This window comes from Marmota monax, unplaced genomic scaffold, assembly GCF_021218885.2.
Source record: "Marmota monax isolate L192 unplaced genomic scaffold, Marmota_monax_Labrador192_F-V1.1 WCK01_AAM20220418_F8-fsc00223, whole genome shotgun sequence".
Taxonomy (NCBI): Eukaryota; Metazoa; Chordata; class Mammalia; order Rodentia; family Sciuridae; genus Marmota; species Marmota monax.
In genome coordinates this window covers 1,278,745-1,297,623 of record NW_026692990.1, presented here as the reverse complement: position 1 = coordinate 1,297,623, position 18,879 = coordinate 1,278,745, and the positions used below count along the sequence as shown (strand labels likewise).

At 36.2% G+C, this 18,879-nt stretch overlaps 1 protein-coding gene across 3 annotated transcripts in view; it reads right to left on the bottom strand.

The window, feature by feature from the left end:
• Positions 1-18,879, bottom strand: part of Wnk3 (WNK lysine deficient protein kinase 3) — a 187,214-nt gene that overhangs the window by 6,964 nt on the left and 161,371 nt on the right. For all 3 annotated transcript variants that reach the window (XM_058582037.1, XM_058582036.1, XM_046452607.2), the window contains exon 22: positions 1,510-1,712. In XM_058582037.1, coding sequence (XP_058438020.1) covers positions 1,510-1,712 — 203 coding nt within the window. The remainder of the gene's footprint in view (positions 1-1,509; positions 1,713-18,879) is intronic.

Sequence of the window (18,879 nt, the reverse complement as noted above, 5' to 3'; positions counted from 1 at the left end):
CAATAACTTTATTTTATTTATTTCTTTTTATGTGGTGCTGAGTATGAATCCCAGTGCCTCACATGTGGTAGGAAAGCACTCTACCACTTAGCTATGACCCCAACCCCAACAGTATGATCACATTTTTTATAAAGTTGTTTCCATGCATCCATATTTAGACAGAAAGAAATCTGAAATGATGTTTTAAAGTTGATGACAACTATTTCTAGGTGGTAAGATATGATGATGATATTTTAAAACTTGTACTTTTCTATGGTAAGTATTATTTTATAAGTAATAAAAAGCCTCCATTCACAACGTATTCAGAGGGTCTCTCACTGGCAGTACAAATGCATTTATGTCTTGAAATTTGCCTCTAAAGGCTTACAAATTTTATAATGGTGATACTATCTGTGTGTCAACAGGAGCCAGGAATAAGATGAAAACACAGAGCCCACAAGCAATACATTGCCTACTAGTTTGTAAAATAAAGGATTTTAAAATAGTTTTTTCAAAATTAAAAATAAATACATTTTCATACTTTCTTTACTGAACTGTTTAATGATTATATATGCACACATATGCATGTACACAAACATAACACCCACATATATCTCTTTTAATTATGAGGGATGAGATTCTAAGCCTTCATTCATATTTTAACAGATTCAATTATTTTGAAAAAAAAGTTACCTTAAAAATTCAAACAGAAAAATTCAAAATAAAATAAGGCCAATATTCCACCATCTAGCATATTCCTCATGGGTTTTCATATTTTTCTATGCATGTAAACGTATCAAATGTGTATGATTTTTTAATAAATTATACTATATATGCTCTTTTATAAGCATGTATTCTTCCCACTGCAGAATACATTATAGACATATTTCTCCATTTTAATTGCATGTACACCTAAGGCCACTGGGTTTCCATTCCATAAACTCAACAAACCTCTTATAATATTTTAGCTTAAGCAGCTTTAAAATTAATTCTAATACTAGACAAAGATAGTTAACTTAATGAGCTTTAAGAATATTGACATGCAACATAGGATAGCTTGCCCTCAAAATGCAAACTCTTCTTGTGGCACCAGATTGAATTAACACTCATTCCAGATGCTTTCTTTTTTGATGTTTATTTGATTGATTTTAACATAGAATAGCCTAAAAGGATCAGCAAAGTGTGGCCTGCCACTGCTTTTCATACAGCACAATTTAATGGAAAAAGCCAAACCCATTTTTTACATGTTGTATAATGCTGTTTTCGCACTACAACAAACTGGACTTATTGGAACAGCATGGCTTGCAAAACCTAAAATATTGACTAGCTATTCCCCTTATAAAAGCTTGCTGACCCTTGATCTAAAAGATAATTTGCTCAAAGATATGAAAAAATCTAGACAAAGTTAAAAGTATCTATGTTTTCAAGTCATATCTCTTTTTCACAGTATCTATAATCATAGGCCTAAGTATATCCACATTTATAATTTTAGTTCTCATAAATAAAGAGGATTAAGTATAAAAAACTTACTTCATATGCCTTGTTCCAGTTTTCTGCCTCTAATTTTTGTTGACTCTGTTTAAGTTGGTTTAAACTTGGCTTAATAAGAGAATTTCCCACTGTTTCCTTTGTCCAGTCATCCACCAGCTTATGTAAGTCATCTGTGAACATCCCTTTTTTACTGGCTGGAGATTGCTGGCACGATGCTGTATTACTCTCTACACATAGTGGATCTATAAGATAAAACAGGGAAACCATGTAAAGGAATTACGATTAATATAGATAACTTCTTTGGCCAAAAATGCACTTAACAGAACAATACGTGGAACATACCGAATGAACAGACATTTTAGTTTACCTGAGACAGTTCTGATTTAAACATGTTGTCCTGCAGTAATTCACTAACAATACCCCTTTTCACTCTCCAAAATTTCTTATTGTTTAGATCCTGAATTAGAAGATTACCTTAAGTGTACTTCAAGTATAATAAAAAGAATCTCCTTTAAACTTTAATCTTTTTATCAGCTTCCTCAGGTAGAAGAGTTAAAAAAGAATCACAGAGCTAGGAGTATAGCTCAGTGGGAGAACGCTTGCTAACATGTGCCAGGCCCTGATTTCAACCCATTGAATAGGGGAAGGGTTGAAGAGGAGAAGGAGGAGAATCACATAACATTAAAAAATGAACCTTGACAGGTACATTGGCACACACCTATAATTCCAGCAGCTAAGGAGACTGAGACAGAAGGATCACGAATTCAAAGCCAGCCTCAGCAACACTGAGGCAGTAAGCAACTCAGTGAGACCCTTTCTGTAAATAAAATACAAAATAGGGCTGGGGATGTGGCTCAGTGGTAGAGTGCCCCTGATATCAATCCCCAGTACCCCCCACCCCAAATAAAAAAATTTTAAAAAGGAACCTTAAGAGCTGGGGATATAGCTCAGTGGTAGAGTACTTGTCTGGCATGCCTCAGGCCCTGGATTAGATTCCCAGCACCATAAAACAAACAAAAACTAAGCTGTGCACGGTGTCACATGCCCTATGATCCAATCCCACTTACTCAGGAGGGTGAGGAAGGAAGATAGCAAGTGGGTATGTATATCAGTGGTAAAGCACCCTGGGTTCACTCCTCATTACCAGGAAAAAAAATTAAGGAATCTTAAATGTATAGCCAAAGCAACTTGTTTTATAATGGGGAAAATAGACCCTGATGAAGTTAAGTGAAAAGCCTAAGTTTTTCCAAGCAATACCCAGCAGAGGTAGGCCTCAGAACTCTAAAGCCTGGGAAAGAAAAATATATCTTTTCAATATACCATACTGACTTTCAACAAGCTTCAGAAAACTAGAATCACATTTCATTTTTGCCAATATTTCTGTTTATGATTAAAATTTTAAAAGAATATCTAGAATAGCAGAAATGAGGACAAAGATGTTTTAATGAACCACATCAGTTCTGGAGTATAAGATGTTCAAATAAATGAAATAAATCAATTACAGATGACTGCATCAGTGCAGTTTCCTAATGTGAACATCACACTAAGTCTTCATAATTTAGTAATATTATTCATGCTTACTAAATCATCCTCATAGAAAAGATTCATAGAGTTCCAACTGCTTTGAGTGATTTGCAAGCCAATGGCTTATGGAGTGAGTCCAAAATCAATTTTAAGAAGTTGAGAAATTTCAGGGCAATAATATTTCTAGGTCCAGGCCCAGTGGTGCACACCTATAATCCCAGAGACTCAGAAGGCTGAGGCAGGAGAATTGCAAGTTTAAGGCCAGACTCAGCAACCTAACAAGACCTTTTCTCAAAAACTTAGTGATGCTATATCGTGTACAGCCAGAGAAATGAAAAGTTGTGCTGCAATTGTGTACAATGATCAAAATGCATTTTATTGTCAATGCAGATTGACTACTTACTAGTTAAAAAGACAAAAATATAACACTGGGTCTAATATGGAAAGGTCACCAAGATAAATTGATAAGTGAAAGAAAGTGTGGAGTAGTGCATATTGTGTATCATTTTTGTTTTTTGAAAACAGAAAATAAAATTGGGCGGGGCCTGCAAGTGTAAGTGTAAGAGCGCTTACCTAGCATGCATGAGGTAGTGGGTTCAACCCGAGCACCACATAAAAATAAACAAACAAAATAAAGGCATTCTGTCCATCTACAACTACAGATTTAAAAAAAAAAAAAATTAATAGTTGAAAAAAATTTAAAAAGGGGTGGAGATGGAGCACAGCAGTTAAGTGCACCTGGGTTCAATCCCCAGTACCAAATGAATGAAATGAATGAATGAATGAATGAGATAACCATGGGTTTAATTAAGCAAGCACATGAGCATTTCCTACACATTTGTTATGACCCTTTTTTTCTTAAAAAATTTTAAGACCATTTCTGTACTAAAATACAATATAGGAATTCTTCCCACATACAACTAGATTGGCTGTCAGTGATAGCTACTGCACTTGGAGCACAATAGCCAACATGTATAGGAAAAACTAATAAATCAAAACAAGTATTTAAGTGGAAAGAGCTGGGGTAATACCACTCCTAAATAGGCAAATGAAATCTCTATACATACATCTGCAAACACACACACACACACACACACACACACCAAGAACCATTATTATATAAGAAAAAAATTCTATCTGAATGTTATTTGGTGTCTAGCTATGCTTTCCATATGGTAGGAAATTTATTTATTGATTTTACTATTCATATCATACTATAAAAGACCACTTAAACTTTAAAAGCCAGGAAATACCTGATCAATGCACAGTAAAAACAAGTTTTCTGCAAATAGTTTATGGTAGGTGGTAGCAACATTACTTATGAACTCCAAAGGTACTCTTTAATATTCATTTCTTATTGATGAAATGAATAAAACAAGAGTTCAATCTTTGTTGCTTTTTTTTAGAACTTCTCCTAAGACAATGCCTATACTCAGATAGTTTTGATGATTATTAACCTACTGCAAATGTTTCTATTTCTAATCTGAAACCCGGATTTCTCTCTGCAATTCCAAGCTCACACCCAACTCCTACCTGGAATTTAAGGAATAATTCAATATACCTAGAATCAAAATTCTCATGGTCCTGGATATGACACTTCACCAATATGTCACATTTCTGTTAAAGATACCAAATTTTCTTCAAATAACCCAGACAGAGATCCTTTAGATCTCCTAAACACCCACACACATATCTACTCCACCACTACAGTATAGCAATTCATCCTATATAACATCTCTTCTAGTTTCATTTCCATAATTCTCTAAACTCTTAATCATTTCATGTATGTTGTACTATGATTACAATGATGTAAATGAACTCACTTCCTGGTTCTAGTCAATATATTCTTCACACTGCCACCAGATTAGCATTAGTTAAATGTGGTTTTCGGTATTCTACTTGTATGCTCGGGGGTGGGGGGAATAGTACCTTTATGCTAACAGTGGTTCTCAAATTGTGTACATGGCAATGTCCTTTGGAAATCATGCTTGACTTTTTGAACAAATATATTACTTCATTTTTTTTTTAATTTCTTCTTCTTCTTCTTTGGCTGTGCTGGGTTGAACCCAGGTCCTCATGCTTGCTAAGCAAGTGCTGTACCACTGAGCCACATTCCCAGACCCTGTCATTTATTATTCTTAAATAAATACATCTCACTTATTAAATTTAAATATATAATTTTATGTTAAATCAGACAAATTATCTTATTACCAAACACTAGAATGGACATATAGTGGCAGCTGTCAAAGTTCTTTTTTTTTTTTTAAGTATGGAAGAAAACCTTTCTGGTGTCAACACTCCATTTCGCCCAATGTAGTCTTTCTCCCAAATAAATCTTGTATTTTATCGTTTGCATGCCTTAATAGCATGCAGATTTACCTACTCAAAATATTCTTTCCTAATCCACTTAATTTTATTTTAAAAAAATATTTATTTTTTAGTTGTAGTTGGACACAATACCTTCATTTTATTTATTTATTTTTATGTGGTGCTGAGGTTTAAACCCAGGGCCTCACACATGCTAGGTGAGTGCTCTACCGCTGAGCCACAACCCGAGCCCCTACGCCACTTTATTTTAATCCTGACCATTTATCCTTAAGATCAACCCGTATCCTACCCTCCTGCATGAAACATTCCCAGACCACTATCACCCTTGATGATTCACTCCTCCCAACCCACTACAGATACAAATTAAAAAAAAAAAAAAAAACAACTATTGGTGCATAATAATTATATAGTATAGTGGGTTTCACTATGGTATATTCAAACATGCACGTAACATAAATTGATCAAATTCTTTCCCCAGTATCTCCCCTTGTTCTTCCTTCCTCCCCTTATCTCTTTGATCTATACTACCAGTCTTCCTTCTATTTTCATAAGATTATTTTCCCCCCTTTTGTTCTATTTTCTTTTTTTGAGGGTGGTGATGTGGTACTAGGGACTGAACTCAGGGGTACTTGGCCACTGACCCATATCCCCAGCCCGATTTTATGTTTCATTTAGAGACAGAATCTCAATGAGTTGCTTAGCACCTCGCTGTTGCTGAGGCTGGCTTTGAATTCAAGATTCTCCTGTTTCAGCATCCTAAACTGCTGGGATTACAGGAGTGCACCACCATGCCCAGCTGTTCTATTTTCTACATAGGATAGAAAACATACGAATCTTAACTTTTTGAATCTGGTTTATTTCTGGTTTATTAACCAGATGCTCTCCAGTCCCATAAATCTTCCTGCAAATGACATAACTTTGTTCTTAAGGATGAATAAAACTCAATTGTGTATATATACCACATTTTTTCATCCATTCATCTGTTGACACTTAGCCTGGTTCCACAACTTGACTATCACTGCAGATGCAATTTGTGGTATAAGGATGCAATGCAGTATGTAGTAAAAAGCTAAGACTTTGGAGTCACACAGGTTTGGATTCTCTCGTATATTAAGTAAGATCCTAGGGAAGTTGCTTAACCTCACTAATCTTAGTCTCCATATCAATAAGAGAAAACATTGATAGCTACCCACCTTAACAGAGTTGTTTTGAGGATTAAGACAATATATGTAATATGATTATCTTCCAGCATCCCTCTAATATTACCCACATATTCTGTGATTAAATAGAAGTTCTCACAGGTGTCAATGTATAGTTGTATTCATGGCTAAGGTTTTGTTTTCATGAAAAGATACACAGTAGGATTAGGGGAAAGACAAAAGTCTTGAGAAAATTATGTACAAACTTCCTTATACTCTCTCTTCTTTTGTAAAGGGCCAACATGAGCATTCTCCTTTCTTCAACAACAAAAAAATGCAGGAACAGGTATGCAAGTTTCTGCCCAGCTGTTCTATTTTCTACATAGGACAGAAAACATATGAATCTTAACTTTTTGAATCTAGTTTATTTTGCTTAACAAGATGCCCATCAGGGATTTCGTGCCCAAGGTTTTCATTAGTGAGTGGTATTAGAGGCAAATACCCAAATTTCCTGACATCCCAATGCAAAACAGGTATTCAGTATAAATAACATTATTTTGATATTTGTACCCCCAAATTATTACCCTCAAAGTGAACAATTTCCCAGTTTAGGTAACAGAGGAAAACCAAGTTCACACACACCAATCAAGGGCCAATGTTGCAAGTGTCTTTCTAAACATAGCAGTGTGATGCCTGTTATATTAACTCTATTCTGCAGTTTAGCACAGTGCTAATGTTATGAGTTAAATATGCATGTACACTGTGGATAACATTAGATTACAATACCATGCATCCACTCATGTGTCCCACAGAACAAGTGTAGTTATGGATAGAAAAGGAAGACAGTAGTGGTGTGTATTTGTGTGTGTGTGTGAGTGTGTGCACGCGCGCATGTTTTAAGGCAGTGCCACTTAAGATGTGTTCTATAAAAATGGGTTCACTGAGTATGAAGAGAGAGCCTATAAAATGGGGGAAAATATCTTTGCTATCTACACCTCAGACAGGGTGTTAATTTCCAGGGTATACAAAGAACTCAAAAAACTTAACACCATTAAAAACAACCAATAACTGGGCAAAGGAACCAAATAGATACTTGTCAAATGAAGAAATATGAACGGTCAATAAATATATGAAAAAAGTGTTCAACATCTCTAGCAATTAGAGAAATGCCAATTAAAACCACACTGAAGCTGGGCACAGTGGTGCAAGTCTGTAATCCTAGTAGCTCAGGAGGCTGAGGCAGGAGGATTGTGAGTTCAAAGCCATCCTCAGCAAAAGCAAGGTACTAAGCAACTCAGTGAGACCCTATCTCTAAATACAATACAAAATAGGGCTGGGGATGTGGCTTAGTGGTCAAGTGCCCCTGAGTTCAAACCCCGGTACCCTCTCCCCCAACAAAGCAAAAACAAAAACTACACTGAGATTTCATCTCACTCCAACCAGAATGGCCATTACCAAGAATACAAGTAACAATATATGTTGGCTAGGATGTGAGGAAAGGGGTACACTCATGCATCATTGGTGTGACTGCAACTTGGTGCAACCACTCTGGAAAGCAGTATGGAGATTCCTCAAAAAACTAGGAATGGAACTACCATTTGACCTAGCTATCCCCCTCCTCAGTATATACCCAAAGGATTTTAAATCTGCATACTACAAATGATAAAGCCACATCAATGTTTATAGTAGCACAAGTCACACTTGGCAAGTTATGGAGCCAAACTAGGTGCCCTTTAACAGATGAATGAATAAAGAAATTGTGATATATATACACAACAGAGTATAACTCAGCCATAAAAAAATGACTTTATGACATTTGCCAATAAATGGATGGATCTAGAGACTATCATGCTAAGTGAAAAATCCAAATGATGAATGATTTCTCTGATATGTGGAAGCTAACACACATGGGATTAATTCAGTGGATTAAACAAAGGGGAATGAAGGGAAGGGAGGGGAATAGGAAAAGGAAAAACAGTGGAATGAATCTGACATAACTTTCCCATGTACATATATGAATACACCACAGTGAATCTCATTGTGTTCATCCTCAACATAATGTACATCCACAAGACTTGGGTCCTAATTAGAATAAGATATATTCCACGCTTGTGTAATTATATCAAAATGGACTCTAGTGTCAGATATAAACTAAAGGAAAAAAAATAGAATAAAAATGGGTTCTCTGACAAAATTCTTTGGGAAATGTTACATGAAGACAATGTAGAGCATGATTTGTAACCCACCTAAATATTTGAATAAATGAATTAATTTAAAGAAAGTATAGTAGTCAGATACTTTGCTTCCTATTTGCTGAAAATAATTTCTGACTTCTATAATGACAAAATGAGTAGGTTCCCTTAAAAGAAATAAAATTGGATAAAATTTTAAAATATATATTTTAGCATTCCAGAATTTGTTTAAAGGCATGCAACAAATTGATAAGTGTTTACTCAGGAAAATGAAATGAAATTCAAGTAAAAAACTGTGTAATCTGTAGCCTTTTTGCACAGGGCTGTTCATATCACCCTTGCTCAGATCTGTTGTCCATCATTTCTACCAAGAGAGGACAGGATGAAAAAAAATTAACTTTGCAGCTGATGAAAGGACTCTCTTGATTTAGAACTTTAGAAGCAGGGACTCCATTAGCCTGAGATCTGAGAAGTGAGATAGCCACAGTGGGTTTGACAAATTCTCCGCATGTCTCATGGGTTGACTAGAAAAGCATCCCATATACAGCAGAGACTAGATGGCGCAAACCACATACACACCACTGACTTAAGGAACAAGGCCATGCAAAGAATAGGCATGATGGATCTTGGATGAAATTAAAAGCTGGGTCATACTAGAAAATAGCCTGATATATGAATGGATCTCTAAGCTCAAAACAGAACCATCAGCACAGAATAGAAGCCCTTCTGGGTTAAGATATTTAAATTCTGGCTGAACACTAAGAAATGCGGGACAAAGGGGGAGCTCCTAGGAAGCCAGGCTTAAAAGGGAAAACAAGGGGGAAAAATAAGCATGGAACCAGTGACTGTAAAAAGATTACAAATATTCAGGAGATCATTAATTGACAGAATTGTCAGTACTTCACATTTTGTTCAGCCTTATACAGGTGAGAAGGGAAGTTGAGAGCTATTACAACAAGATTCAACTCCAGGCCGTGCCAGCTGGCAGATCACCAAAAGAGAAGACAGGTTTTAAAAACACAGCCCTTATTATAAAGGATATGCAGGCCAACAAGAAATAGAAAGTAGCACAGAATGGCATAGGCAGGGAACATCCATCCTTGACCACCTCAGAGGAGATGATCCCCTCACTGTTTGTGAAATATTTTTCTGTGTGTGTGTGCGCACACGTGCGTATGCGCACGCACACCCGCGTGCATGCACATGCATGCACTTTTGCTGCACTGAATCATATATGGATATATATACACTTCCATTTTTATTATTTTTGTTCAACAGTTCATTATTTTCTCTTTGTTTTTGGAAGATTAGGTTTTTTTCATTTGTTTTGGTTTGCTTTTTTGTTTGTTATTGCTTTTATTTTTGTCTTTCTTGTTACCCTTCCTCCCTCCCCCCCCCCCGAAAAGTCAAATTCTCTTTCTCTATTTAGTTTTTTTAAACTACTTTTTTATAGCCATCACTTGCTACCTCTATTCTGCTTTCCCTCTGTTCACTTTTTGAATATTTTGAATTTTCTTTTGCCTTCTTACTCATTTTCTTTCCTCTTAATTCTAATTATAATATCTTTTATAACTATTTAGTTTACATTTATACCTATCTGCTCCCACCATTCATTTTGTTGTGGTTATTAATACTGTAAATGGCACAGCTGACACTTGCTCTTTAATGCTAGATCTAATTCAGAGCTGTTTATTGTTGCTCTTCTTAACTGCTGACCCTGCCATTCCTAGGTTTGGACTAATTTGTGTTATATATATCATAGTAGGTACCAGATATTTATTTTAATGCTATTATAGTTAGGGTTTGTTTCCCCTTTTTCTGAAAGTGGCTGGGAAGCAACTGTGACTTTTTAAAAATTTTTAGTTGCAGATAGACACAATACCTTTATTTAATTTACTCCTTTTTTTGTGGTGCTGAGGATTGAACCCAGTGCCTCACACATGCCAGGCATGTGCTATACCACTGAGCCACAACTCCAGCCCTGCAACTCTGACATTATAAGTAGTTCTACTATTGAGCTATACCTACATCATTACCTACAACTCATCATGACAGCATACCATGTTCCACATACAAATTAATCCTGTTCAAGCTCAACAATACTTTACATAGAATAGGGAAGATAAAAATCAGAAACCCACAAGGCCCCAGGTAGGAATGGCTTGGGGGCACCTCAGGTACCACTCTTGGGTATCTGATCCTCAGCAAAACGGAGATTCCAAGTTGCTGAATCAAAGGAAGCTGTTGTAACAACTCTCCAAGAGTGAATTAAATCAGCAATTCTGGAGCAGGAAACTGAGAGTCACTGGCAAATGAAATTAACACTTGGATTACACTGAGTTTGGGTGTTGAAGGTAAGATATATCAAAAACACAGGATGTATTATAAAAGAGATAACTGCATACCAAAGGACACCCTCATAAAAGAGGAAGAGGAATCGATCCTAACACATGGGTTAATCTAAATACTTCTGCAAATATGAGGGAGCAGGCAAATAAGTCTCCCTGGAGAATTTGCAATTCTCTCAAAAAGGGAACCAAAAATATTGAGGGAATGGAATTCCAGAAGAAGAGTACAAAAATTGTTTATAAAAAAGGTTAATGAGATAAAAGAAGATCTAAGGAACAAATTAAGAGAGTAAATATAGGAGGTAAAAGACCATTTCACTAAAGAGATAGACACTCTAAGAAGAATTGAATAAACCTCTAGGAAAGACATAATAAGTCAACTAGAAATTTATTTGAAAGGATCACCAAAAGATTAGACAATACAGAAAACAGAACTTCAAAGGCCTTGAAGACAGGGTATATGAAACTTGAATAATCAGTATACACTAAAGAATAAATAAATAAAAGTCCACAAGCAAAATATATAAGAACTCTGGGACATCACTGAAAACACTTTACATAGAATCACTTTGCATAGAATCACTAGGAGTAGAAGAGGGAAAGGAGATAAAGGTTAATGGCATTTAGAACCTATTCAGTGAAATAATAGAAATTTTTCCAAGCCTCAGTAATGAAATTAAGATATTAAAAAGGCAATATCACCACAGACATTTCTGAAAGAGAATCATTAGGGGATATTTAAAAAATTTATATTCCAATAAATTGGAAAATATAGAAGATATTGACAATATGACCTACCCAAATTGAATTTAAAGGATACAGAAAACCTAAACAGACTAATAATGAGAAATAAGATTGAAGCAACAATTAAAAGCCTTCCAACAAACAAAAGCTTGGATTCTCAATTGAATTCTACCAGACCATTAATAAAGAACTAATGCCCATACTCCTCAAATGATTCTATGAAACAGAAGAGAATCAAACACTTCCAAATTCATTCTAAGCATCCAGTATCATCCTGATACCAAAAAACACATTAAAGACACATCAAAGAAAGTAAACTACAGCTCAATATCCCAGATGAACATAGCTGCAGAAATCCTTAATATTAGCAATCTAAATTCAAAAACACTAAGATGATTGTACAACATAATTAAGTTGGTTTTATCCCAGGGATACAAGGCTGATTCAACATAAATAAATAAATAAATACAATTCATCACATAAACAGAATCAAGCACAAAATTTACACAATCATCTCAATAGATGCAGAAAAAGTCTTTGACAAAACCCAAGAACCATTCATGTTAAAAACAGCGAAGAAACCAGAGATAGAAGGAACTAACCTCAATATTTTAAAGGTTGTGTAGGAAAACCTCACTGAACAAAGAAAAATTGAAAGCATTTTCTCTGAAAGAAGAAATAAGATAAGGATGTCCATTTATTATCACCAACCCTATGCAATATAGTTCTTGGACCTCTAGGAAGAGCAATCAGGCAGGAGGAGGGAGTTATAGGGATACAATTAGTAAAAGAAGAAATCAAACTTTATTTGCTTATGACACGGCCAAATACATAGAAGACCCAAAAACTCTACCAGAAGACTTCTAGATCTGATAAGCAAATTCAGTAAGGTTGAGGATGCAAAATCATCATATGAAAATCAATAGCTTTCCTATAATCCAATAATAAATCTGCTGAGAAAGAAGTCAAGAGAACTATTTTGTTACAATAGCCTAAACACACACACACACACACACACACACGGAGGAATCAATCTAAATAAGGAGGTGAAAGAACTCTACAATGAAAAGTATAAAAAAAATTGAAGAGGAACATTGGAACATTGGAAAGACCTCCAATGTTTATGTCCAGAATTAATATTGTGTAAATGGCTAAATGCAATCCCCATCACAATACTAGTGACGTTCTTCACAGAACTAGATAAAACAGTCCTAAAATTCATTTGGAAGAATAAAAGACCCAGAATAGCCAAAGAAATCCTAAGCAGTAAGAGTGACCCTGAAGGCATCATAATACCTGATCCTGAGTTATAATACAGAGCTATACTACAAAAACATCATGGTATTGGCATAAAAAAAGATAGGAAGACCAGTAGAATGATATGGAAGAAACAAATAAACCCCACACATATAGTTATCTGATCCTTGAAAAAGGTGCAAAAAACATGCATGGGAGAAAAGGTAGTCTTTTTATTAAATGGTGCTAGGATAACTGTATATTCTTATGTATGAGACTAAAACTAGACCCCTCTCACTCTGCACAAAAATCAACTTAAAATGGAACAAAGACCTAGACATTATACCAGAAACACAACAACTACTAGAAGAAAATATAGGGGCAACATTCCAACATATTGGCAGAGGAACCAATTTGTTTAACAAGACTCTTGAAGCTCAAAAAATAAAACAAAGAATCAATAAGTGAGATGGCATCAAATTAAAAAGCTTCTGCACAGCAAACAATTAAGAGCATGAAAAGTGAACCTGCAGAATGGGAAACAAATCTTTGTCAGCTACTGCTCTGACAGAGGAAGAATATCCAGAGTAGTAAAGAATTCAAAAAATTTAACACCAGAAAACTAATAATCCAACCAATAAATGGGCCATAGAACTAATTAGACATTTTTCAAAAGAAAAAACACAAATGGCCAACAAATATTTGCAAAAATGTTCAACATCCTTAGCCATCTGGGAGAGGCCAATCAAAACTATATTAAATCTAGGCATGGTGGCACAGGCCTGTTATCCCAGCAGCTCAGGACCAAGGCAGGAGGCTATCAAGTTAAAAGCCAGACTCAGCAAGGGTGGGACACTAAGCAACTCAGTGAGACCCTGTCTCTAAATAAAATACAAAATAGGGCTGGGTGGGCTAGGGTTGTAGTTTAGTGGTTGGTGCTTGTCTTGCATGTGTGAGGCACTGGATTCAATCTTCAGCACATAAAATAAATAAATAAAACAAAGATACTGTGTTCACCTACAACTAAAAAAATAAAATAAAAAAATAGGGCTTGGGATGTGGCTCAGTGGTTGAGTCCCCTGAGTTCAATCCCTGGTACTACAACAACAACAAAAGTATATTAACAATTCATCTCCCTACAGTTAGAATAGCAATCATCAACAATACAAATAACAATATTTGTTGGTGAGAATGGGGTACAGTTATACTTTGTTGGTGGGACTGCAAATTAGTTTAACCACTTTGATAAGTAGTATGAGAGTCCTCAAAAGATTAGTACTGAAATCACTATATGACCCAGCTGTCCCACTCTTTGGCATTCATCAAAAAGATCTAAACTCAGCATTATAGTAATACATGAATACTAATGTTTTTGGCAGCATAATCCATAATAGCCTAGCTATAGAACCAGCCTAGATGTCCATCAACAGATGAATACATAAAGAAAATGTGGTATATATACACAATAGAGGTTAAGTTGGCCATAAAGAAGAATTAAATTATGTCATTTGTGGTAAATGGATGGAATTGGAAAACACGATGTTAAGTGAAATAAGTCAGACTCAGAAAGTCAAGGATCTAATGTTTTCTCTCATATATGTAAGGTAGAAAGAGAAGGAGGGAAAATGAATATTTCCCAAAGGAAAGGCGGGGGGAAAATCTCATGAAAATAGAAGACCAATAGAATATAGGAAAGGGCTAAAGAGGGAGAGAGGAAGGGAGGGCATAGGAAAATACTAGGGAATGAAATCTACTAAATTGTGCTATGTATATGTATGAGTACATTACAATGAAATAATTATATATGACAATTTAATACAATTAAATAATTAAATGTAATTAAAGTAAAAATAATAGAAGGGAGCTCAGTAAAGTATGGCACATGGATCAGGGAGGGAGGAAGGTAAGTACAGGAGAATGAAATTGATCAAATTATGTACATGTACAAATATGGCATAATGAATCCCAGTATTGTGCATAATTATAATGAATCAATTAAAAAAAGTCACAGAACTAAAGGAAAAACAAATTGGCAAGTATAGATGGGTCATCTCTAGTTTTTTATCAATAAACAACAAAATCAGTGGGTACTAAGTGAGCAAGTATATAGAATTGAACAATATCACCAAACACCAAGAACTATTTGATAATTATAGAATAATCTACTCAACAAGCTGGGCGTGGTGGCACACACCTGTAATCCCAGCAGCTCTGGAGGCCGAGGCAGGAGGATTGCAAGTTAAATGTCAGCTTCAGCAATAGTGAGGTGCTAAGCAACTCAGTGAGATCCTATCTCTAAAAATACAAAATAGGGCTGGGGGATGTGGCTCAGTGGATGAGTGCCCTTGAGTTCAATCCCCAGTACCAAAAAAAAAAAAAGAATAATCTACTGAACAATAGCAGAACATGCATTATTTTCAATTGCATATTCATCAAGATAGATCATATGCCATAAAATCAACCTTAACAAAAAGTTTTAGTTCAACAAATAAAGGTCAATTTCAGTTTTAAAAAAGGCACAACCTTAAATAGAGAAGAATTAAACATGTTGAAAATATGTTCTCTATCATAATTAATAATAGGTGAGATAATTTTCCAAACACTTGACTATTAAATAACACTACCAAATAATCCATGTATCAAAGAATAGTCTCAAGGAAATTAGAAAATATTTGGAACTTAAATAATCAAAAGGCAACTTGGACTGGGGTTGTGGCTCAGTGTTAGAGCACCTGCCTAGCATGTGTGAGGCACTGGGTTCAATTCTCAGCACAATAAATAAATAAATGCCCATCAACAACTAAAAAAAATATTTAAAAAAGAGTTAGGCAACATGGGAAGGGTGTAGGTGAGGGAGGGACAGAGACAAGATCATTAATGTTTATAAGAGTGAAGCTGGATCTGAGGAATAACCTCTACTGTTTTATAGGACAATTGGAAACTGGTTGAAGTAGCAGAGGGATTTTTAATGGTCTCAAAAATAAGATAAATGTCTGAGGTGACGGTATGCCAATTACCTTGATCTGATCATTACCCATTATACATATATTGAATTGTCACACTGTACCCCATAAATGATTATACTGTATCAATTTGAAGTAGTATAATTTTAAAAATTTCTTAGGTATGATAGGTTTTTGAATCCCAGACTTCTCCTTGACCCTACCCTCACCAGAAAATAATACTATGGGGATGCTAGAAAACAAAGAGTAAACTGTACTCTATGTGACTTAAAAAAAGTCATTTAGCAAGTCAGAAATCTAAGAATGAACTATAGATTTTGACAAAAGAATCTAACCATATTGCCCAAGTATGAAGCAACCTGATTTAACAGGTCTTGGGAACAAGTGCTAAATGATTTAACTTTGGAAATGAGTGGCACCTGTAATAATAAAGGCAAAAATAAAAACCCCAGAATTTTTCATAAGCACTGTATTTTAGCTGATAAAGGTGTTTACAACTGGTATTTGAGTTAATAGTTTTGAAAGTGCTACACCTATATACTGTAACTGAACAATTCAGTACATTGATAAAGGATGGTGGGGGCCGAGTTTCTCTCTGCTGGAAGGGGATGTTACAGATAGACAAGCAGAGAAGGGTAGCATGGTCCATGTCATAATGGAGTAGAACTGGAGATATCAATATGAATTGAAGTTTACCTTAATATAGATATATATGGCTATACACAGAAATATTCACAGATGGGGGTATATATACATGCATATATGTAGGTGTATATCTATGTACCCTTATATGTCAGCTAAGAGGTCCTAGAAGCAATGATAGCTCAAGAACCCTAATGCCATTCTCCTATGAAAGGAATTAGGGTTCCTTATGGAAAAGACTGCTTCTAGGATTAGGGTAAGAAATATATAAGATGCTTTATTACAGAGGTATACTCCTAGCCCTATGAAATTTAATGTAAGATCTGGGTCTGGTGGTGCATGCCTGTCCTCCAAATAACCAGGGAGGCTGAGGCAAGAAGATCACAAGTCCGAGGAAACCCTCAGAAACTCAGTGAGACCTTCAGCAATTTAGTGAAAACTTGTCTTGAAATAAAATAAAAAAAATATTAAGGGCTAGGATGTAGTTCATTGGTAAAGTGCCCCTGAGTTCAATCCCAGAACCAAAGAAAAAAATGTTTTAAAAAAGAAAAATTTAATAAAAGCAAAAACTCTATTCTTGTCCAGTGACTTGGGAGGCTCAGACACAAGGATTGCCAAGTTCAAGACTAGCCTCAGCCACTGAGTGAGGCCCTAAGGAACTTAATGAGATGCTGTCTCAAAAAAAGGGAGGGAGGCTGGGGATATAGCTCAGTTGGTAGAGTTCTAATCCCTGGCACCAAAAAATAAATAAATAAATTAAAAAAAAATAAAAAAAATAAAGAAAAAAAAAACAAAGAAAGAAATTTAAAAAAAGAAAAAAAGGCTGGGGATCTAGCTCAATGGAAGTGCACCAAGGGGTTCAATCCCCAATACTCACCCCCCCAAGCTAAAAACTATATCCTTATAAAAAAATCAGTAAAATTGATTGTTGAGAGCCACAGCCGAAGGGGCCCCAGCAAACTTCCAGCTGCTGGCTGATGATTGGCTCACAGCGGCCCCAGCAACATCTAGCTGATTGGCTCCTCGGCCCCAGCAACATCTAGCTGATTGGCTCCTCTGCGGTGATGCTCATTGGGCTGTTTCCCTGCCCTTTCAGACCACGGAGCTGCTCATTGGGGGACTTTTTTGGCTCCGCCCACGTGACCCAGCCAATCGGCCTCAAGAGCAGGAGGATTGTGGGAGGTGGAGAGAAGCTTGTAGGGGAGAGAGAGGCTTGTGGAAAGCCGGTGGTGGCAGTTGAGGCTCTGAGGGTTTTTCCTGAGAGGCTGTTTTGTTTGGCGTGTGTGGTTCTAAAAATAAAGTTAGTTTCTTTTGACAAGTGGCTCCTGATTGTGCCCAGCCAGACTGCGGCATTTGGTGGCTCGCACGGGGAGCGACTGAGGGTAAGTGAAACTGCTCGCCCCTGAGGGCAGGGCGAGAGGATGGGTAGCCATTTTAAGATTCCTCTTTTATTTTGCTTCACTTTTGTTTTAAGTTGCCTGTCCCTGGAGATGAGTGAGACGGAAGAAAAACCGCTCACATCTGAGGAAAAACTATTTACGTCTGAGAAACAGATAGGGAGAAAGGACGGATGCACATGTCAGGAGGATAGAAAGGCCATAATGACTTTTTGTTGTTCCCTTTTTATTTCATTCTGTCTCGGTTTTGTTTGGCGTCATCTTGTTGGGTTGTATTATAGTAGAAATACGGGATCAGAAATTAGTAAAAAACAAACTGAAAGAGTGTTAAGTAAATTGTTAGAGGAAGGAGGCATCCCAGTAAAATCAAGAACAATCAGGGCATACGTTGATACAATACAAAAATGTAGCCCATGGCTTTTTAAGGAGGAGTTGTTAAATATATCACAATGGAACCATCATGGTGAAGATTTAAAAAGAATAGAAAAGAAAAGCCCAGGGACTCTGCCAGTTGGCACATTGCCATTGTGGACGTTCATATCTTGTTTGCTTAGTCCAAAGCCTTCAGTTCAGACAATGGTAGAGCAAGGAGAAGACATAATGATTCAAGTAAAAGAGAAGGTCTCTCAAGTTAGTCAGACAGAGGAAAAGATTCAAGTAAAAGAGAAGGCCTCTCAAGCTAGTCAGACAGAGAAAGAAAGTGTAAAACAGAAAAAGCCATCAGGGGGAAAATTACAACAGGAGACTGCTACTAACACCTTTCTATCACCAGAGGGCGTAAGTGTCCAACCAACAGCGCCACCTCCATATGCTGGGAGGCCCCCAACCCCCGCAGTTGATAGTTGGGATGATGTCACCGGTGGTACAATTTTTCAAAGGAGCCCTCAATTGGCTTA